Raw genomic sequence first — 24,244 nt, 5'->3', positions numbered from 1 at the left:
TTGTTATTGACAACAGAAAGGCCTTGTTGTTACCTCAGCTCCTGAAGACAACATGTTAGTGTTCCATGGAGTATTTATACTTACTCAGTATAACATTTGGACCTACTGTTTCACTGCATTTTTATTAGAGTGAGTTTAAAGAGAAAAAGATGCAGCTGATAAAGAAAGAGGTGAGTAGAGAAATACACTATTTTGAAGTGATGCCAGTGTTAGTGCTTGCTTCAGTGTTGTTTTCAGTGTTGTTTGTGAAAATACTGGATATGGTATGCTTATATTAAACTTGGATGTTTTCTTCAGTACTATCATATTAGGATAATGCAAATCGATCTGAAATCACGCTCCACATACTAAAATCAGATTTCTCTTTGCAGATTTATTTAATGTCAGCTGTAAACAAGATTTTATTTGCATTACAAGGAAACGATTAAAGCCTTATATAGCATAACATATGAGAGAATTAAAGTTGGCAAGCTGTGTAAAATGTAAATTTAAACAGAATGTTATCATTTGTTATCATTTCCAAACAGACTGCGTTCACTACAGCAGTTTTCTGGAGTGAACACGTGTGGTAATGTACTGCAGTTATGTGTTTCACAAAGTGGCAAACCTCAGCCTTGCATGTGAACACCTTTCCAGGATGTCCCTTTCATATCCAACCATGATACTATCACCTGTTACCAATCAACCTGTTTATACACAGCTTTCCCAGGCTTTTGTTGCAGCTGTCCCAACTTGACTGAAATGTGTTGCTGGCATCAAATTCAGAATAAGCATATATTGACAAGAATCATTGAAGCTAACGTGGTCAAACATTAAATGCGTCTTTTTCTTACTTTTGTCAGTTGCGTGTATGTTAAAAAGGTTTAGCAAATTATCACATTACATTACACTGATGTTTTACACTACATTACATTACGTAATTTTCCAGGATGGAATCAAAGAGCAAAACAACTTAAATGGCACACATTGAGTCAGTTTTGCCAGTTTGGCATTGGTCATATTTTTTCTGGATAAATTATGATACATGTTTTTTTGTTGTTGTTTTTTTAGCTGCAAATGATTCTGTAACTGTATTTTAACAGAACTAAAAGATTTAGATTAAAAAGGTAAAACCTTACATGGAACAACCATCTGTGTTGATTTGGTCCGCTCAGACAACAGATTGTTTCAGTATTGACAGGCGTTAAACTCTGTCTGATAAACACTTAACAGTTTGTCGAGTCTTTTAAGAAACTCCAAACAAGATTAGTCCACGGTGAGGACATCACCTCCTCAAAAAGTTAAACTGGTATCAAGCCCTCTTTGCAAGCAGATTTGCCTCATAGGGCCTGCCTCTTACCAGCTGCTGCATGTTGATCACATCTACTTGTCACACACTCACACTTATTACATTAATGGAGCCAGTAATCCCGTGGTAAGCCTGTTCATTCAGACAAATCATATTATTTAAACACTGATCATTCATTTTGGCCTGGTTGTTATTTTCTAGTTTGTACAATTATGTTCAAAGATGCAATGAATATTTACTGTGCTGACATTTAAAATTCATTTTCTATCTTTAATTTTAGGTACAATGCGAGTTCCACATTTTTGAACAACTTGTATTTTGGCATTTTGGGGCTCCAAAGAAACAGATAAGAAGTCAGAATTCAATGAATTTCACACATTTTACTGGAAATGAGCTCAGAATCACAGTGGGATTTTATTGAGAATTCTTCAGCAATTCATGTCCTTTAAATTTCTTTTTCTTATTTTAACTATTTTTCTATTGTTGGAACAGTTCAGCACAGCCAGCATTCCACTGCAGGTGGTGTATGATCATACAAAGGATAAAAACCTCACTATAATGAGCCATGTAGAGCAAAACATGTTAATGGAGTGGCTCAAATGGTTCACCTTTAAATGAGATCTGTGTTCACTGAAGTAATCAAGAGCTTGCCAAGGAACAGGGGCAAATAAATATATATTATCAATTAATTAAATATATTGGACTTGAGGATCTAGAACATTGCAAGACCGTTAGTGATTAAAAATGTCAGCTCATCACAAAGCAGTTTTTATTAGGAATTGAAGATTCTATCGTGAAATCTAAAACTAAGTTTAACATAAATCTAACTAGATTTACTTTTTTCTTTAAAAATAAATGAATTACGACTTGTGGAACAATCCACTTTACACACACTGTATAGAATTTATCTGTGAATATAATGTTAATTGTAAACAGTTGTATACTTTATTGTAAATAGCCTAAAGTCCATTCCAAGTCCAAGTCCAGGCATTTCAAATTTTAAACATGGCTGTAAATACATTTAAAACGTTCTCAAATTAAGTTACTATGGCTGCTAAGGTATTTCCTTTTTTTTTGCATTTGAGTGATAACCTTATGATTTTTAAATATCACAGGTGTTGTGAAGTTTATTCATTTCTATATTCACTTTTTTTCAGATGTGTGACTTTAGACTAGTTTGTATGTTGACTATACCGTGAAGCTTTGTCAGCAACCAATTTTAACTGAACCGTCAGGCCTGTCTCAGCTTTTTTTAGCGTGACATGCATGATCCACAGGGCACAAATGCATCGCTGTCATGCAGATCGTGTGCTTTACAACTAATGAGATTAGACATCCAACACTCCTCAGTTGGACTTGTCACTTCAACATGATATAGCTGACATGTTTAAGTGGCTTTAACTGTAATATCTGGACCCATAATCACTGTAGGATCGCAGGATTATCAGCATCCGTGCTGAAAATGATCTTAACTAAATAGCCAGTAAAAGATACACATTTGTCATAAGATACATCATTTATGTGTTTATTATATCTATACGTAATAATCCCCAGTATTTTAGCAGGAGATAATATTATGAAGTGAAGCTGAAACATATAATGCAGATATTGTCACACAAAGTGCAAGTGTAAAAACCATTTCGCCTAAGTTCACACATACTGAAATGTGTGTTCAGGGTGTGTATTTTTTGGGCCATGTAGTCTCAGGGTGTGTGTTTGATTAAATTGTAGGACAGCAAGTGTTCTTAGTCATATGCAGTTTAACTTAATGCTGATTTTACATTCAGAGAAGCCTGTGACAATATGCTACATTAAAATACAGAGTTGCTTTGTTCTCAGTTTTATAATGACGGCTAACACACAGACTTTTTAATTAAGAGTTTCTCTTTGTAACCAGCTGTGAAAAGGGAGTAAGTGTGCTGTGGACTAGGGCACAAAACTCTGTAGGGCTTTCTTTGGCATGTTTTAAAGTTTAAAAACAATGTAATGGGGAACAGGGATTAAATGTTACAAAAAAAAAAAAGGAGAGTTAACCTTTGAGAGAAATGCCAAGCTGAACACGGTATACGTGGTGATTTCACTGGGAATGTTCCTAACAGCCTTTTTCCCTGACATTTAAAAACAGGAAGTTTAAACTCAGAATAGTCAACTGTAGTATAAAACTAAGAAAATGCTTAGATAATTAGTGTATAATGTTAAATTCTGTCGTAAAAAAACGTGCATATTCCAAGAGCAATTTGAAACCACTGAGATTACATTCTTAAACATCTTTAAGCTGGACAGACACATCAGTTAAGCGGTGATGTTAACATTAGTAACAGAGGCTTGTTTTTTAGAAAGCAACATTTGACTTTGATATGACATTTGAGTGTCAAGATGTCAGTATGTAATTTAAATGTGTTGTAGCTACTTAAAGCCACCGAGGACCTGCTCAGACAGGCTAACAGCTGACGCACTCACAGTAGCACCACTTAGCAGTGTCTAGTAGAACAACACAGTCTGACTTCTGCTTTTCTTAGGTGGAATATTTACTGCTCAAGTGATAATATGCAAAAATCTGGAGCAACTGTCCATAAATCTCCATAGAGCCGAACATTTCACAGCATAGCACTGACATGCAATCTGCTCAAAAACCTATTTGTGCTCCTTCATCACTATCACCACTGAAACCCACAGACAAAACAACTGTAAAAGTAATATCCTGCTATTTTCTCACACCATCTCGCAGTTCATGCAGTCCTTGCTATTGTCTCGATTACTGGCCAGCAGTCTGGTCAGGAACAGCTGCACAAGCTTTGGTTGAAGATTTAAAACAAAGGCTTCTGGTTTTATTCAGAAATATGACCATGAGACAAGACAGGTTACAAATCCTCAACCTAGAACTAATGAAATGAAAAAAACAGTTAAGTGTAGAGCCATCTGGCAGTGGGAGAATTTCCCATACTTTATTACACATGCAACAAGTAAAGATTTTTTTTTTCATTTAATTTAAATTTTAGATTCTCTTTTTGGTATTGGAAAATATGTAGTTCACAGCAAACAATAAGCATATGTATGCATATGGGTATGTGTATGCATACATACAGAGAGAAATATATAAAGTCTTATACTGTTTATTGAAATTGTATTTGTTGTTATTGTTGTAATGTTGAATCTGTGGGGGGGTGGTGGTTATATAATGTTTTAGGCCAAAAAGGTTTAAACAAACAACAGCACAACAGTTAGGTAATTTTTACACTCAATGCAGGTCTTCAAGTCAGGGGTGGTCCAGAGTCCATAGAACCCTGATTATCCGTATTTCTTCATAATCCTGTACGCCAGTATTGATCGTGCCTTTTTTCAAAGACGTGATGAGCGTGCAGACTGTGAGCAATTCACAGAGTTCAGATAAGTGCAAGCAGCAGGGATTTTAAAGCCAAAACTGCACGCATCTTTCCTCAGACAGCCATGTGTGCACGCGTTCACATGTCTACATGTTTCTGGCCCACCTCTGTGATCTGATAACCGACAAGATGTTCTGCATTCTGGTGTTTGCTAATCTTAAGAAGATCAAAGACATCTGCGTGATCAAATCTCACCCAAAATGTCTCGAAAATAAGACTTACTTGTTCTTATCAGGGCCATATGAAATTTAAGATTGCTCTCTTTGCTCTACTGGAAATAGAAAATTTAATATTATCATTCATGGAAAAGTGTTTCATGGTAACTTAACAGGCCTCATTAACATTAACATTTCTAGACTCATGAGAACTCTGAGGCCTTAAATATGTTCACATACTTGACTGTTTATGCATTTATTTTCTTCTTTGACTATTCTCTTTAATGTAACTTGACAATGCGGACACTGATCGACCAGTTTAATCACTTGGCAATTCAAAGGGAACTACAATGGATTACCTTTGAACCAGTAGCCTGCTTGATAAATACATTAGGTAAACTGTCTCTAAGAGGGCCAAAGGGAAACAGAGATAATATCATCTACACTGTTTATTTTAGGGGTGCACCTTATTGGATTTTTACCAATATCTGAAATGCAAATATTTTCCAACTTCTTTCTGTTGTTGATTGCCGATGCTAGTATCAACACATGCACATATATTTGTGATGGCCTAGTGACAAATGCAGTCAAAAAATCCTTTTCAAAATGTAAACATTCACTGGGCAAGATAAGAAAATTACTCAGTCAAAGGTATGTGACTTGTACACATAATTAAAGCATCATCTCAGCAGCATCCCATAGTGGCTGAAATGTTCATTCTGTCCCGATGCTGATGTTTCATTTTAAAGCCTTGATCGGTCGATCCGTATGACGTGTAGTTGTTACAGTTAAGCTAGTGAGTAACAAAGTATAAAGTAACAAAAATATCTTACTATTGCACATTACGATTTTTTAATATACTGAAGAACTTGTAATAACCAGTGGAAGAGTATATATTTAAAGTATCAGGGAAAATACTTAAAAAAAAGTAATTGAAAAGTGAAAGTAACCACATAAATGAATCAAATCTATCACACTTAACAGATGAATTAATTTAGTTCAATACCCAGTTTCTCTGGTATTATCCATAACCCTAATTTAACACAAAGTCAAATCAGAAGCTTCTAATTGTTTCTGTCTGTCAGCTTCTGTTTATATTTGTTTTTACAATCAGTTATTGTTTGTAGGCACAGCAAGGACTTGTTGTTAGATGTCAGTTCCAAGAAAATGAGAAACCTTGCTACGTTATTGAAGAAGGCATTAGGAATCCTCGCCATAAGGCTTATCCCATCTTTATTGAACAGAAAGCCTAATCAATACGGCTGAGTATAGCCGTGTCTGGGATAATAGGTGTATTATCTGAAACAGATCGTGCAATGTGTCTTACTTTGTGGGGCTACTGACATTGATTTTACAAATGATAGCCGCTCTCATTGTAGGGGGAAAAAGTCTTATTATCAAAGTGTTTCTTAGAGAAAATTGTTTTGTTTTTGAAAGATTGCAGTACACAGTACAAAATGTCAATAATGAGAAAATAAAAATTACAATTATAATATCTTGTATTTTAAGAATAGACACAGCTTCAATTTTTTGTTAGCATTGTTCTTATCTTGTGCTTTAAATAAAATAAAAATGTAATTGAACTAATCTTAATCAGTTATAGTGTTAGCATGATTATATGTAAATATGAATATATGTATATTACAGACAATACAGCCAACAAGAAACATAGTTTATACTTGTGGATTTGAAAATAAATCTAAATCAAGTTAGCACACTGTTATTTATTTATTTATTTTAAGTAACTCCCACCTTAAAATATTGTTAGGTGCTCAGTCGTTCAGTCGTCAAGACTGTAACAGGACGTGTTGCAGTCTTAATGGTGAAAAGTCTCAGGCACATGTGTAAAACATAAAACAGTCAGTGTCATAGCATTCACTGAATAGTTGACAGGAATAATTACATGGCACTGACCTTAGTGCAGATTCTATTTAAAGTCCCCACAGGATAAGAAAAGGGGTTAATAAACAAAGGTTAAAGGTTAAACGGTTAGAAAAGGTATCAAGGATTGGAAAATTAGTCATTCTTACATGATATGAGAACCTTCAGAAAAAGGCGTTTAAAGTTCAAGTGTAATGTTTACTGGAAGTTTCCTTCGCTTTCTTTAGAATTGTTCTGCGCTCGGTGGATGTTATTGGATAGTGTTTACTGTAGGGCCAACACGCAAAGTCTTAATCTGTGACTTCGCCGCTGTCTGTGGCACTTCGAGGATTTGAGTGTAAGATTAGAGCCCTACGTCGTCATAAATCTCTGCTTCCCCATTCGGTTGGGCGGTGACGGGTGGGGCAGTTGCTAGGTGTAGTCTGTGCTCTGTGGATTGGACTCTACAAGGTTTGCGCGTCTACGTAGGGTCAGCGTCTTTGAAGTTTTTTTCAGACCAGGAAACTTCTAATTGTCGCATTCACATGGCTTGATGCCTTCTTAGACCTATTTTGTGTTTTTTAGAACCTGCTTTTCTTTTTAGAGAACAGACAGTTAACCCGTAACTTTTATATGGTGCTCTGCTGTGGCTGTCCATGATGAACTACTGCATACCAGACGTGTATGAGATGCCTCACCCTGGGGTGGGAGGCTACACGGTGCAGGGCAGTGGGGACTGCATATACCCAGGCGAGGGGCCTGGATATGGATACTGTGAACCCCAGCCACTGCACCATCCTCCCTGCATGGAGCAGGCTTGGCCATCCAGTCAGCACTGCTCTTGCTCGTACGCTGGTGGCCCTCCTGTTTTTAAGAGCGAATTTTGCAGCATGGAGATCCCTCTTAGTCATTTCCACCATCAGCCTGAATATTTCCCTGAGATCAAACCTGACTTCTCCCACCTGCAGTGGATACAGGAAGGGCATAAGAAAGGTATGACGTCCGGACTGTGATTCTTTACATCTTCTTGGTGAAAGGGTTTTGTGTTGTTTTTTTGTTGTCAACGCAAAACATAATGCATACATATATTCAGGTTTTGAATTGACTGATATTGTTTCTGTTCTTTTGTATTTGTCTCTTTGAATTGAGTGTGAAGAACATGTTTCTGACGTCTTTTTTATATATATTTTTGGTAATTAGTGATGACTTGTCCTTAATCAATGATGTCTGGGATTTTCGAATTAAGCATAAATCCAAGACTTAAGGCGTCATGCGGTGACGTGCACTTGGTGCATCTGATACTCAGGGTTTGACTGGGGCGGGTGGGGTTCTTTATTGATTGATGTTGAGGTACCAGAAGGTTGATGCAAGATGAATCAATGCTTTCTTAACAAACTCCAAAAGGGTATTGATCAGTTCGTTAACCTCAGGTCACGAAGAATTCAGAGCACCGAACTTATTAAGCTGACAAGAAGTTTGAAGTGTGTATCTATGGAAGTCTGTCTGGAAGTGCTGAGGAAATATTAGGTGTCAGACTAGCATTTAGTTTAGTTTAGTCTATTTTTAAATCTCCATGTATGACATTTCAAAGTCACATTTTGTCAAAAGTCCACAACTACATGTTACAAACCAACACAAAGGAATAGTGTATAGATAATGCTGGCCTTTTCCTTGATCCACCTGTTGGTGCAGTTGCCGATTCACTTTTCCGACGTGACAAGAAAAGGAAGCCAAAAAAAAAAAAAAAAAAAATTCAAAGATTTCAAATAAAACCTAAAGTTACACAAATACCAAAGATTATCATAAATTCTACTTGATGGTTAATTGTTCATTTTAGGTCAGCATCACATAAAGAACATGTGAGAGCCTCAGTGAATGAAACCACAGTGGTCACCAAAAATAGCTCTAGACAAGCATAAAAATTAATTCATCTTTTTTTTCCAGTAAATTTAATAGTGACTATTTGTTCTTCTCTTCAGGTTACATTCCAAGTTACCTGGATAAGGATGAGCTATGTGTAGTGTGCGGGGACAAAGCCACAGGCTATCACTATCGCTGCATTACCTGCGAAGGTTGCAAGGTAACACAAGAGTGTATTTTTTAGTTGATTAACCTTGTTCAGTGAATTTTTTTGTCAAGGCATTCCTGAGCACGTGCCTGTCCGCTCTCTAGGGTTTCTTTAGGCGAACAATCCAGAAGAATCTCAACCCAACCTACGCTTGTAAGTACGAGGGGAAATGTGTCATCGACAAGGTGACCAGAAACCAGTGTCAGGAATGTCGCTTCAAGAAGTGCATTGCGGTGGGAATGGCTACCGACTGTAAGTTTTGCCCAGCATACACAGATGAAAACCTGAAAACCTTTACCTTTTGGCATTTACATCATATATTAAGCCAAAGATTAGCAAAAGGTTTGTGGAATACCGGCAATGTGCCATGAGCATTTGCTGCCCAAACTTTTATTAAACTTGAGAAAGTCAAAAATGCAACATGGTGGTGTGTCACTGACCAAAAGAAGCTGTGAAAATGAGTGACGATTGTGTCTACCCTGATATTCAAGCCTTCACTAATATGTCCATGCAACTTAATATTGTGTTCCATCAGTTTATGTGTGCTTTTGGGACTGTATTTGAAACAGCCTTGCCCTGTGTTTTCAGCTGTATCACCAATTCATCATTTCATGTTCTTCCCTCGTACATCTTCTCCCTGTTCACTTCATTGTCTTGCTTTTTTTCTTCTTCTGCTCTTGCCCCTCCCCCTCTCCAGTGGTGTTGGACAACAGCAAGAGGCTGGCCAAGCGGAAGCTAATTGAGGAGAACCGGGAGCGCCGTCGGAAAGAGGAGCTGCAGAAGACGGTATGGGACCGACTAGAGCCCACCCAGGAGGAGTGGGACCTCATCCGTATGGTGACTGAGGCCCATATGGCCACAAACGCCCAGGGCAACCACTGGAAGCAGAAGCGGAAATTCCTGGTGAGACATCCTCCTCCCTCCCCTCCTCCTCACCACAGCCTTCATTGTATTGATTACCCTTCCTTATCCAATGTCCCCCACCACCTCCCAGTCCCATCCCTCACAACAGACCCCTTCCACATCATGCCCCTTGTCTCCTCCACCTCCACCACAGCCACTCTTCCACTGTTCCCTGTGTTAATATGTCCATGTGTTTTTTTGTATCTCCTTGTAGAGTGGGGAGAATTAGCTGGACGATGGAGAAAAGTGTGTTCCTCAACGCAGCAGCACTAATTTATTATGGAACATCTTGTTCTTTGTCTTTTATGATCCTTAATGACTAATACTAATAACTTGCTTTTTTCGTCGTGCTTCATTTTTCTCTCTTTGTGTTTGTAGCTTTTGATTTCACGCCTCACCCTTTTTTGACTAATTTTGTTTTCTTTTCTGTAAAGTCTAATCGCTCTGTCCAGACTGAAATTCTGTCTCAACTGTTGACTTTATCTTGGGTTTCTATGGCGGGATCAGAAAAAAACACTCATACACTCACACAGAATTGAAATGGAGTGTCTTTTTAACCCGCATTTTTGATACACAGTTGTTATTCAGTTATTATTCAAAGCTCTCGTTGTGGAATTTGTGACCTATTCTGAAATGTTGACAGTACTGTGTGGAAGTGACACTTCTTAAATTTTCCAGGAAAGCCATGAATGCATCGCTTAACATGAATATAGCTGAACGTGTTTCAGTATTTTTGCACTTTCATCACGTTACCTGATATTTAGCCCAACTGTAAAGTAGCGTTCACGTTTAGGAGAACTAACTGAAGTTTTGATTAACTGAATTTGCGTAAGCGTTCTATCACAGTCCCGACGTTTTCTTCAAATATTCGTCGTTGAAGGTCGTTCGAGTGTTTCTGAGGACCTGCTCGAAGTTGTGGTCCTGAGCCTGAATCTGTCCATAGAAACCCATCTTTGATACCTGTCCTCACTTGTTTTCTATCTGCACTCTTTCATCTGTCCTCAGTTTTAACTTGTTTTCTTTTTAGTTGGATTGACACAGGTTCTTCATTGAAACTTCACGATTCCTGTTGATTATCCAACAGGTCGAGGAAGCTATGCTTCTTAATGAAATAACATGTAATTTATTCTATACTTCTGACCAGAGTGCAGCGGGGGTGAAGGAAACTAAGGTAAGACAACAGACAAAAATATGAGAATATATCACTTTATAGTCGTTTACATGCATGACACATTTAACTAAGTGCAACAGATACATGAGTGTCCAGAGTGATGTGTTCCCATTGTACATGTTTACATCACATTGCCCAGTCAAAATCTTGCCAACTAAATCAAAACTAAGCCACTAAGCCAACAGCTTTTATGTATCCCACCTTAAAGTTCTTCCATTTCCGTATTTAAGCATTTAATCTTCACAGTCCTCATTTTACCTTAACCTGTTCCTTACATAATGCTAAGTTCAGTGACTTTCTTAATAAGAATAAGAACTGATTCAACATGGTGTTTTATTTTTGTGTTTTTGTATTCAAACTGTTCAAATCCTGACCTTATCTATTTTCTGTTTTAGCCTGAGGATATTGGTCAAGCGTCCATGGTCAATGCACCTGAAGGAAACAAAGTGGATATAGAAGCCTTTAGTCAGTTTACAAAAATTATCACCCCTGCCATAACCCGAGTGGTGGACTTTGCCAAAAAACTGCCTATGTTTTGTGAGGTAAGTAGAGTCGCAAATTTGACCAAGTTTTACAAAATGTACAGAGTTCTTAATGCTCCCTCCTGTTAGAGTAGTGGAGGTCATGTTTGACTTTAACACATTTAAGGGATTCAGTGTTCACAAATGTTTCTAAATGTTTTTATTTTCGCTATCTCAAGTATGATATCACTAAAAGCCTCAAGATTAGAATTTATTATATATATTCAGCTTCATCTTCAATTAAAGTTAGCTGGATGTTTAGAAAATTACACAGAATATACAAACCTATAAAAAGAAAGATCTGGTTTTGCAATGTCTTCTACTCATGAGCTTCATTTTAAATATAGGTATAAATATAATTTTTGTAGAGATAGTTGTTCCAAAGTATAAGAACAAAAAAGTTGGTAAGTTTTAGAAAAGAGATGAAATTCAGTACAGAGCAAGCTAGGAACATGTCATTTCTGCTGGAAATGTTATTTCACACGTACTAACCATACTATAAGGTCAGATTAGTGTTATAATATAATGTGTGTTATAATAATATATAATAGGATATCTATTAGTTTCTTGATAAAAAAAAAAAAAGAAACTCATGTTAACGTATGTAAATGGTTCAGTTAGATTTTGTTCAGTTAGAAGTCTGAGTACTTAGCCAGCGAACCGTCAGCTGCTTCTTTATGCTAAATTTCAGAGTAGAAATATATATTTGTAGTTATTTTAATGTTTGAAGCTTTGAACTCTATTGAAGTCTGAATTTTCATCTGTTATACGAACTAAGGCTGTGCATGCTATAGCTACATTGACCATATTCTTCCACTAATGAAGCTTATCTGTTCCTCTTTCTAATCAGCTGCCTTGTGAAGACCAGATCATCCTGTTGAAAGGTTGTTGCATGGAGATCATGTCACTGCGAGCTGCCGTTCGCTATGATCCGGAGAGTGAGACCCTCACGCTAAACGGCGAGATGGCAGTCACACGAGGTCAGCTTAAGAATGGAGGTTTGGGCGTAGTCTCAGATGCCATCTTCGACCTTGGCGTGTCGCTCTCGTCCTTTAACTTGGATGACTCTGAGGTGGCTCTTCTACAGGCTGTTATCCTGCTTTCATCCGGTAAGCACCTGCTGTCCGGACTTTCTTTACAGGATTTTGGCTTTATTTTAACACAGTGGCTTGTTTGTTACATGACTGCTGACCATTTTCCGAGGCATGCCATTTATTTCCAAACTCATTTTTCTTCTAGGCTGTGTATTTTACTTCATGCTATCTGGTTAAATCAATATTTTAACAATTAGCTAAGATACAAGATTATATGTTTACATTTTTATAGAGTAAAGTAATAATTTGTCACTTATCACAAAGGTCTTGCGTCTCAAGGCAATGTTATTTCATTAGCAATACATTGTTCTCTCCTGCACAGATTGTGTCGACAGCATTTTTCTGACATGAAATCCATAAAAACTAGAGTTCAATCAATTAATCACCATAATCATTGTGAGTAGCTTTGTTCAGCCAGCTTGGTTTTGGTTTTGTGTGTGATGCTCTGCATCTCATTGAAGATCAATACAGTTCTGCTGTGTGTTGTACACACATGACACAGGGATAACCTGTCCATCTGTCTTTTCTTCTGACACACTCTCAGTAGACACTGCGCTTTAATCAATACCATTTTCAACAGTGGAGGGTTGAAACCAATATTTCTGGATTGTACAGAGTCTTTAGATTTGAGCATTTTTGTGAGTAAGTTTAAAACTATTACAACAAATTACAACTATTTTCAATTCATACCAGAAAAAGCCTCTGAAATGAAACATTCTTTTCAAAAATTAATCATGCCTGCCCAACAACAACTGACATCATTCATTTCAGACATGATATCTATGCATAGGTACATCATTATAGCTAGCTCAAATAGTGAACTGATATATAAAACTAATACGAGAGCACGTTGTTGATTTACTTTGCTGCTGTGAGAGAATCCAATGATTCTAGCAATATTACATTCATATGAATTAAAGTTAAAATTCTGAAACTTACCAGGCCTTTTCAGGTGAATTCTAGTTTATTATTCACACCAGTAATAGCTGATGCTTGGAATCAGATGTCACAACAGCAAAGGCAGACAATCAGCCAGATTCCAAACTGTGTAGTCAGATTATCCAAACCATTGTAGGTGGAGGTCTAACTGAACGTGAGTGCGCATAAATGAACTTTTTTGATATGGTTTGTGATTTTGTTTTTGTTTTTTTTTTTACTTTTAAATTATGAAAAAAGTGGAAAATAGAATGTAATGTGAGAGTACACAGGCTATATCACATGATTTTTTTTTCTTCTGAGGTGTGGTTATGCTAAATACTGAGCCATGAAAAGAAAACACAATTTGTAATAAATTCTAGTTCTCCTTTAATTCAGTAGGAACTAATAATGATCAAGCTTCTCTTGTTTCCTCTCATATAATATAGACATTCCAACTTTAAATCCCTGTGTTACACTAGCTAACAACATTGCCGATGTCTTTTTAACATCAGATCGGTCGGGTCTGACTAGCGTGGAGCGAATCGAACGCTGCCAAGAGGAGTTCCTGCTGGCCTTTGAACATTACATCAACTACCGCAAACACAAAGTGGCGCATTTCTGGCCCAAGCTGCTAATGAAGGTGACAGACCTGCGGATGATCGGTGCCTGCCACGCCAGCCGATTCCTTCACATGAAAGTGGAGTGTCCCACTGAGCTATTCCCTCCTCTCTTCCTGGAGGTCTTCGAGGACTGACCAGCGGATTTTAATGTATGTATGTGCGCGTGCATGTATGTATGTGTGTATGTGTGTGTGTGTGTATGTGTGTGCACATACGTCAGCGCCTGGGAACCCTGGTGGTCTCAGGGGTGGAACCAGCAGAAGGCCCGTCACAATGAACTTTCTATTAGCACTACTGAGTGTCACTTCATTCCATAGTTTAGGAGTAGCTCTCTGGTCTAGTTTTGGATGGAACCATTCCTTACAGTGCGGGTACATGTGAATAGCATTTTTGTTTTTGTTTTTTTTTTTTTGTTGTTGTTTTTTTTTGTTTTTGTTTTTGTTCTTATTGTTGTGGACATAACCTCTCACCTCAGATTTTACTGTAGATTTTTTTTGTGTCGATGATTGTACAGTTGGCATAATGGTGATTTTATTAACACTTGTTCATTCATTAGAAACCATGCAAATGTATTTTCCTTCCTTTACGTTAAAAAGTTAAAATGGCTGCTTACCTGATACACAAAACAAGACATTGCTCGACTTTATTGGACCCATTTGTGGGTTAAGATCAACTGTCATGTAGTCAGTCATCCATCTAATGGGTGTCTGAACTGTTCAGATCCTCATCATCATACTGTTACCTGACCCAGTAACTGCAACACTCATTCTAATGGATCACATCTCACAGGTCTTTGTAAGTCTCTGCATAGTCTCACATCATTTAAGTTGAAATGCTACATTCCAGAGATGTTGGAACAGTCAGAACTTTGCGAGAGAACAGCAAATCATGGCACAACTCAGGGTAAGAAGCTTGAGCAAGAGTTTGCAGCATTGTCTTTACTGAGAAGCCGTTATTGACATTATTGATATGGCAGCATGCACTATTAACACTACACAACAATACTGTTAAACTTGTCTGTAATCCTCAAAACACAGAAACATTTTTCAGTACGGTGTGAGCATAATTTGCTCAGTACCTACCTTTGTGGTAAGTAGCTAAACACAATTTTGAAAAGTGAACGTATGCTGACAGTTGCTAATGTGCTATGCTAATTGCCTAGCAAAGATTACTAAATATCATGGACATGATCTGTTGCGCTATGACAGTATATTAAGGCCATTGCAGAATAAAAAAAAATTCAATTCATAAAATGAAAGGGGATGATTTAAAGAAGGCGGAAAAAAGCATCCAAGTGAATGCAAAGATTTTTATCTGAAACCTAAGTCCAAAATATGCAAGAAAAATCTGTACGTTTCTTTGAACAAAAAACTTCTGATATATGGTATGTTCTTATCTATAGAGAGTGTCAAATAAAGCACCATTAAAAAATCAATTCTTAATTTAAACACAACTTAACTTCCATAGAACATCTTGGAATGATCAGGTCCACATTACATTTTACACTGAATTTGGACTGTTGGGGATGTATCACGCTGCTCTTGGAAGAAAATAAGAAACATATGAAATATCAGGCAAACATTGATAATTTTGGAAAGGGCTGCAACATGGATAGGAACTACGCAATATTTTTAAGTGGGTGCTACTGGAACGAGACAAAGGGCATAAATCATGTTCTAGAATGTGTTAATATTTGCCTGTCAAACAGATAGAAACTGTTTGTCTGTGATGCACATATGTGACATATGGGCATTATTTTTCACTAAAATCCAAAACAGATTATATACAACAAATGCAGAACTGCATTGATAAATCCATTTGACTATTTTGGCAGTTAATCATTTAAGTAAAAATGCTAAAACATTCTTTAGTTCCAGATTCTGCATTATTAGCCTTATGTGATAGTGAAATGAATATCTCTGGAAAACAAGTTTATAAAACAACCAGCAATTAACCAATAAATCTTTTTTATTATTATTATTATTGTGCTAAACTGTGCTTCTTCCATGGCCCTGATATGCTGTCATAGCTGCATGAGAAAAAAAACCTGGGCGAATTAAGTCTTATTTGTGTCCATGGTTATTGCTGTCTTTTAGCAAGCTGGACCGTTGTGACACACAAACATTATAATACCAGCCTGCCTGCCGATGAATCAGACTTCCAACACTGAAAGAAATGCAGCAGTAGCATAAAAATGACCTTGTTCATCATTGCCGGGGACTGGTCAGGGCTAACAAAAGCACATAATGACACTGATGTCAGGAAAAGACAATCATATAGTACTTGTTTTTGTGTAACAATGCCACATGCTGTGCCAAAACCAAGTGAATGACGCCCTCCTTGTTGAATCTCTGCAGGGCTTTCATAGGGATACCAAGATTTTACTGGTCCTGCTTGTTAGTGCATGCCACTCACACAGTTAGAGTTATCTCTCTGACTCGTGTGTTAGTCCAGGTTAGCAGCTTCTACATGTTTTCATCTCATGTTGCCGCACTAGTCCCACATATGATGTTTTTGTTTTTGTTTTTGTTTTTTCAACAACTGTCTGGAAACAGGAGACAGTATGGTGGAACAGTGACGTCATGGTGCTATGGTGGGTTGGCGAAATGGCTGATTGAGCTGTAGTGTTATTTACATGCAGAAATGAACAATACCTGTTTGTATAACAGCCCACCACCCTTATGATGGCATGCATATACACTAACACACAAACATGCACAAATGCAGTACATACAGTATACCTGTACACATATTGTACCCATGCACATATGCATATATGCATGTGCCGGATAAGATATGCGTCAGACGCCACCACTGTGACCGACTGGTGGGATTTTGAGGCCAAGTTGAATTTGGCTGGCTCAAAAACAGTATGATTCATCGTCAGCGAGGTACACAGAAAAAGCTGGTGAGATTGTGAAAAACGTAGCGCTCTTTCCTTTCTTTTATTTTAGCCGGTATGTTCTTTTTATGTTGTTGCTCTAAAAGCCTCTTTATTATGGTATTGTTGTTCGCAATGTGACAGACATTTGCTTTGTATATCTCGCTTATTCGAGCTTCACACTACTCCTCAAAGCAGCTTGTGGTTTGTTTGTTTGTTTGTTTGTTTTTTTCTCTTTTTTCTGTGAAGTGATGCCTTTTATCAAAGCAATAGACTTGCTGCAGTGTTTGAATGACCCGGACCTCACACACACACCTCACAACTGTACAGATTCAAAATAAATGCACAGACAATCAGAGGGAGAGAATGAATGGGGTAATAGGCACCCAGGCTCAGGCGACCCAGTCCACATGCTGGGCAGTGCTGAGCCAGTGTCATTTGGGCAAGTAACAATGGCCATGTTTGCATGCACCCCGGTCGTTAGTCGTGTCGAGGTTATCACCATGTTAAGTCATTTGCAAGAGCCTTCGATAGCCTGTGACTGATCCTGCCTGTCGCCGTTAATAAACCAGTTAACAGAGTAATCCTGGTAGAAGACATACTTTAAAAATCAATCAAAAATTACTTATGCTTGATAGATAAATTGATCTAAAATAGGATTAGGGTGTGAATGTCAGTTGCCACAGGCAGTGAAAAGATGAACAGAGTGAAAAAATGTATTTGTTCAGTTATCACAACCAGGGGCTGGTTGCACAAATATGCATTATGTTAGACTTACCTTTCCAATCAAATGGTCCCAGAAACTAAGCTCAGGAACTAAACGAGGACCTTCAAGTCCCATTGGTGCGTGTGTGTTTGTTTTCCTTTGCCTCTGAAGAACCGACATTCGCAATTTAGATCTGAAAAGCATGAAAAAGTACGATGAGAGCGTCATCTGGTTGTCTTTTGTAATTTACTGCCGCATTTACCGCATACTACTGTTTGATGTTCTACCTTACTGGACTGGACCACATTAAACACTTGCTCTCTTTTACCTCTTTTTAAAAATTTTCTAAACTTTTTTTAGACTAGTCTCAGGAATTCGGCTCCATAAGGTTTTTTAAACATTGAACGAAATTCCCCTGCTAAGCCATAATATCCTAGCAGTCCAAATGTAAGCTGCACGTGTGCTGTAGCAGTCTGGAGGCTTGTGTTTGACCAGTTAGTGACTGTCAGTATTTTAAGTGCACCCCGAGAACTGCTAGGTCATTTAGAGGTCCAATGTGTGGATTTAGGGGCAGAAATGAAATATAATATTCATAATAATGTTAGTGTATAATCACCTGAAAGTAAGAAATGCTGTGTTTATTTTTTACCTTAGAACAATGTTTCCCAACCTCAGCCACACCAAAGACTATGCATAGCTTTGTCTGCCCTGATGTTGTCAGATTTCGGCATGAACTAAAATCACACTCGCTCCATAATTTACCAAAAAAAAAGAAAAACTGTATAGAAAACTCTTCAAAAGAGATACTTTTGGTCTTTTCACAAAAACTGTAGTCTCCTTGTATGTGAGCTCTCAACCTCTGTGACCTGCACTCTCATTCAGTTTGGACAGGTGGCTAACTGTCTCGTCCTCGTTTTTCTTGCAGTCACATTATAAGTATTTTTGTTGCTATATAAGCTATTGATTGGTACTTTTAACTCTAAAGTCATCTAAAGTTATCCACTTTATGTCAGGCTATTTCAGAGCTTTTCATGCTTGACTTCATTAACTCTTTGTTATCCTCCGCTGTTTTGCCCCAAACAAACCCTCCAGCAGGTGGATGTAGTGTGTGTGTAGCACAGTTTTTTTACGGCTTTCCTGCGGTCTTTCTTTTTTTTTCTTTCTTTTTTTTTTTAGCTTGCACGAATCAACGTTTGCAGAAAATCATTTTGCGGAAAACCATTTTCTTCCATGAACTTGGAGTGAGGAAGTAAGGCTGCTGGGCCAATGTAAGTTAAAGGATTAGTGGGACCAAGAACTCTCCCTTTTTGTTTATCAGCAGTGAATTATAAAAGTAAAATTGCAACAAAATCTCAGTCTGTGTTTAAAGAGCATAAACATTAGATGGTTTTGTGAAACTGAAGAACTCTGAAGTCACTCTAGTGTGACCTATAGTTAAACATAAGTCATACCCAAGGTAAGCCTGGGCAGCCAGCCCCAGGTTACAAATTAGGAACTTTAAAGGCTAATGTTTTCAAGTGATTTATAAGCCCTACTTCAAAAAATACAAATACATAAATTGACTTTTAAAGATAAACTTACAAAGCCCACATTCCATTACAAATGGAGTAATAAACCAGACAATGCAGCAGTGTTCTTTGGTTGTGACATTTTCATTTAAAATGGGCACTAAGCACAAGTATTTTTCATTTCTAAGTTTTATTTCCTATTTAAAAGGAAATGGACTCTTAGCAAAGTAAGCAACCAAAATCTTATCCCACCCTTAACCAAAATTTATACAGCAACCTCAACATTGTATTAACCTGTTTTTGTTGGTCATTTGATAGAGGAACTTTTAAACAGCTGAAAATCACACTCAACTGACAAGTTATGGCCTTAGAAAGACGATGTATTCTCAAACTATTGCCTCTTTACACATGCAGACATGGAGTTAGCATAAATTTGGAGGTGTGTACCTGACCTGATGAATGTAAGTCTAATATTCACTCTTCCTCAACGAGAAAAATATCTGGCTCTTTAACTGCTGCTAAATGCACTTCATGTTCACCAGCTAGCCACTACCTTTGTTTGGAGTTTGAGGAGGAGGAGGTAGTGTACAGTTGATTCATTTGAGCATTATGCTGAAAGCAATTACCCGATAAAAGAGTTGTTGAGACAGCTGAGGAAGAGTTTAAACAGAACAGTACAAACAGTACATAAAACCAAAAAAAAAAGAGCTGAAAAAGGCTAAAGTGCTTCATCACCGCAAGTGATCCGGTCATACTACAGGTAGGCATTGGACTTGCATAAAATGAATAATCTGCGCAGCTTTAACCCAAATAAAGCTGAACAAATATTTTTGACCAAATAACATCAAAATACAGAGTAGGCTATAGAATTACACACCTCTTGAGGTCTGTGATAAAAATGGTTATGTCTTTTGTAAGATGTGTAGAAAGCGGTATTAGTGGTTAAATTTTTTACACTTTACACACCAGAAGCATAATTACTTGAATTATCATATGCACAAAGTTTTTGGTGCATGTAAACATAGTCAGTGCTGACTGGTTGTTCAGAAAATGTTTACTTTTCCTGAAGAGGTGCCAGTACACTGTTATCTCTCCCACGAGTTGTTACTCTTAAGGTTACTCAGTTACAAACCAATAACAAGAGTTGCACCATAGAAAAGCTATTTTACAGTACAAAGGAAAAAAAGGATGTATATTTTCAGACTGCAGATTTTTTTACAGATGTTGTTAGCATAATATGAACATGATATTGTTTTGCATAGCGTTAAAAAAAAAAAAAACAGTATCTTGCTCTCAAATCCATTTCCACATCTCTGAAAAAGAACAATGAGCAAGACATTACAAATCATAAAAAAAAAAAAAATTAAAAAAAAACACTTAAATCAGTGCATTAGCTCTACAAATTAAAAAAAAAATCAATTGTTACTGTAGCTGGACTTCACTGTCAGTACAAAGCAACACAGCTACACATGAACGCATTTAAGGACAACTTCTTGGTCAAAGTGTTACAGCATCAGAGAAAATGTCATCCACCGTCAACACAGATTTCTCTCCTTGTGTGTATGAGTGTCTTCTTATTCAACTCAGCTGTTCAACACATACTGGAAAACCGTCACAGAGAGAAAGGGAGATAAAGTGTGTGCAAGTGTAGGAGTGAATCTGTGGCAGCAAAACAGAAGATGAGATGCTGTCTTGTACTCTGCATTGTACTGGAAAATGGTCCAGCTGTGGACAGTGCTTTGAGTGTGGAGAACTTCAAGAGGAAATGATTTTGATGCTCGTGGCTGATGATGATTGCATCGAATGTGAATTGGGTCTTGAGAATAAAGATGGTTTTGAGACAATATGGTTTTCTGCATTCATTTTGTTGCAATTTAATATGCAGTGAATTTTTTACCTTTGTCTTTTAATTGCTTGTGATTGATATTAATTTAAATATAATTTGAATCTTGCTATAGTAGACAATTAAGGCTTTTTTAACATTTTTTATTTTTAATTTTTAATTACATTTAAAATTTTGTTGTTTATGTTTTAAATGTACTTATCTAGGGCTTGATTTTCTTCTGAATTTCCAAAGTTATTGATTCATTTAACTTTCTTTGTGGCTCAGGATGTGAATGCTCTTTATGGCGTTTTTAAATACTTACTGTCAAAATGTACTTTAAAAAGTTAAATTATTTTTTGAGAATCCTTTGCAACACAGCAGACATTGATACAGAGGCTCTATTAATTCAAATGAGGTAAACCAAAAGACCTCAATAGGCAAACTGCTTATTGTTTTGTCTGACAACATCTGGTTGAACTTGGGGGCTGCATCAGACAATGTAACTGTGAAACAAACTGACAATGACACTCACTTTGTACAGTGATTGGTCAGGTAAGTGGAAAAACTTGGCAGTCATATGGAGACTTTAAAGGTGCCCCGCTGCATTTTCTTGTAAACAACCAAGAAATGAAATGTTACCGACTGAATGTATTGTGTGTATCCTGAAGCCCAACAAAAGTGTTTAATCCATTTCCTTCCTCCTTCAGTTTATTTATATAGCGCCAATTCACAACAAAAGTTATCTCATGACACTCCCATTAGAGCAGGTCTAGACCAAACTCTTTAATTAAATTTTGCAATACAGAGAACCCAACATTCCCCCTTGAGCAAGCACTTGGCGACAGTGGCGAGGAAAAACTGCCATTTAGAAGGCAGAAACCTCGGAGCAGACCCCGGCTCAAGATGGGCGGCCATCTGCCTTGATAGGTTGGGTTGAGAGAGAGAGAGAGAGAAAGAGGGAAATGGGTGTGATGGGTGAGAGAAGGAGCACACAAGCAGAGATGCATAGCAACAGCTATAATACTAGAAGTATTGGAACTGTAGATAATGATAATGACAATGAAGTATACAGAAGGTATTATGGTGATTATGATAGCAATATTAGTAACAATAATAATGGTAGCAGCTGTACAGACTAGTAACAGAATTAAAATAGATTAAGACTAAACAGTAGTAATCGCAGTGAGTTTCAAGCACAATCCACCTCCAACCACGATCCATGGGAACCTGCGAGACGAGAAAGCACAAGGACTCCAGGGAAGAAGCTGAGTTAGTGATATGCATTAATGGGACATAAATGTGTGCAGAAGGAGAGGGAGAGGAAGAGAGAGCTCAGTGCATCATGGGAGGACCCCCGGCAGTCTAAGTCTATAGCAGCATAACTAGGGGCCGGCCTAGGCCAGCCCTAACTATAAGCTTTATCAAACAGGAAAGTTTTTAGTCTCCTCTTAAATGTACAGAGGGTGTCTGCCTCCCAGACTGAAACCGGAAGATGGTTCCATAGCAGAGGAGCTTGATAAATAAAGGCTCTGGTTCCCAATCCAGTTTTGAAGACAAGTAGCCCTGCTTTTGGGGAACGTAAATATCTGGTGGGATAATGGTGAACAATCAACTCTTTAAGATGTGATGGTGCCTGACCGTTCAGGGCTTTATATGTGCATGGTCTGGCACCATCATATATCACTGATCTCAATGAACCATATCAGCCCTCTAGGCTGCTGCGTTACTTAGATTCAGACTTATTGGTAATACCACCAATCTGCAAATGTAGATATGGAGCCAGGGCCTTCAGTTATCAAGCTCTTCTTTGGTGGAACCAATTACCAGTCTCAGTTCAGGCAACAAACACTCTCTCTGTGTTTAAGAGTAGACTTCAAACTCTCTTTTTTGACAAAGTCTATAGTTAGGACTCAAAGAGTTGAAGCAAGGCATCTGAACTCGTGAAGATTTGACTTGAAGACGTTTCACTGCTCATCCAAGCAGGTACCGCTGCTGGATCCTGAGCCTTCTATGGTCCCCACACTGAGTCTGGTTCTGCTCGAGGTTTCTGCCTGTTAAAAGGAAGTTTTTCCTCACCACTGTCGCCAAATGCTTACACAGTGTGGGGTTTTGCCCTGGGACCTGTTTCTCTCTGATTCTCTTCTCTTTTTTTTAATGTGTTGTTTACACACCTGTAAAGTGTCTTGAGATAACTCTGTTATGAATTGGCACTTTAAATAAAATGGAAAAAGAAAGAAAAGAAAAAAATGATAGAGAAGAATTTTAAACTCTATCCTGAATTTTACAAGTAGTCAATGTAGAGAAGCCAGTACAGGAGAAACATGATCTCTAATGCTGGTTCTTGTGAGTAATCGTGCAGCAGCATTCTGGGTTAGCTGGAGAATCTTTAGAGACTTACTGGGGCAATCTGATAAAAGGGAGTTACAATAATCCAACCTGGAAGTAAGTAATGCATGGACTAATTTTTCTGCTACTTTCTGACTCAGAATGTGCCTAATTTTTGCAATATTGTGGAGGTGAAAGAAAGCAGTCTTTGAAATATTTATTATGTGTGAGTTAAAGGACATGTCCTGGTCTAAATTACTTACAGTGGAGCTTGAGGCCATGGCTAAGCTATCTAGCATTGCTATATCACTGGATAATTGTAAGGTGTTCAGGGCCCAGAGCAATAACTTCACTTTTGACTGAATTTAGAAGTAGAAAATTGCAAGTCATCAATGTTTTTATGTCTTTAAGACACACCAATTTTCCAACTAATGGAAAGTCTAAATTTCTGTAACATGTTCAAGTAGGTCTAATAATATCTTCCCACATCCTGGTTTTCTACCAAACTTAAGTGCAAATTAGATTATTGACATCATCCTGACAGTACTGAGTTTGACAAAGAACTGAAAACACATCTAATCTGGTTTCCAGCGGAATATGAACAGGCTGCAGATGGTGTTTGAGTCCCAGGCTGCAGAGAGAGAGACAGAGAGGAAGCTGCTTGTTGCCATCTGCTGATGAATTGTGACATTACCACACCCACACTGTAGAGCTCCGAGGTCTCACAAGTTCAGATGGATTAAATTCTCTGCTCATCGCCTTCTTTGTAAATTTCATGTTATTACACCCCATCACAGCTTTGTAACTTTGTCTTTAAAAAAAGTCACGAGTCAATTGAGATTGCACAAAAACATGTACAGAGGTTCAGTCTATTTAGTTTTCACTATTAATGTAGCAAAGACAGTTAGTTTCAGTATTCAACAGTTCTAAATTACATAGCTGTCAATCGCCATGATGTAGCAGGAAGTCTAGACAATCTCAAGGGTTGTAGTAAATCATATTGATTTCCAGGCAATGT

General features: G+C 37.6%; 1 protein-coding gene across 11 annotated transcripts in view; it reads left to right on the top strand.

Moving 5' to 3' along the window:
• thrb (thyroid hormone receptor beta) overlaps positions 1-24,244 on the top strand; it is a 109,169-nt gene that overhangs the window by 77,332 nt on the left and 7,593 nt on the right. For 6 of the 11 annotated variants that reach the window (XM_046417075.1, XM_046417077.1, XM_046417073.1 and 3 more), the window contains 7 exons: positions 8,666-8,766; positions 8,859-9,006; positions 9,452-9,903; positions 10,742-10,828; positions 11,224-11,370; positions 12,200-12,458; positions 13,874-19,755. In XM_046417075.1, the coding sequence (XP_046273031.1) occupies positions 8,666-8,766; positions 8,859-9,006; positions 9,452-9,903; positions 10,742-10,828; positions 11,224-11,370; positions 12,200-12,458; positions 13,874-14,115 (1,436 nt within the window). In that variant the 3' untranslated portion in view covers positions 14,116-19,755. Of the gene's footprint in view, positions 1-2,125; positions 7,680-8,665; positions 8,767-8,858; positions 9,007-9,451; positions 9,904-10,741; positions 10,829-11,223; positions 11,371-12,199; positions 12,459-13,873; positions 19,756-24,244 lie in introns of those variants that run through there. The other 5 variants (XM_046417083.1, XM_046417084.1, XR_006845833.1 and 2 more) reach the window with 5 other exon arrangements.

This window comes from Scatophagus argus, chromosome 17 (assembly GCF_020382885.2).
Source record: "Scatophagus argus isolate fScaArg1 chromosome 17, fScaArg1.pri, whole genome shotgun sequence".
Taxonomy (NCBI): Eukaryota; Metazoa; Chordata; class Actinopteri; family Scatophagidae; genus Scatophagus; species Scatophagus argus.
This window is presented reverse-complemented; position numbering and strand designations above follow the sequence as displayed.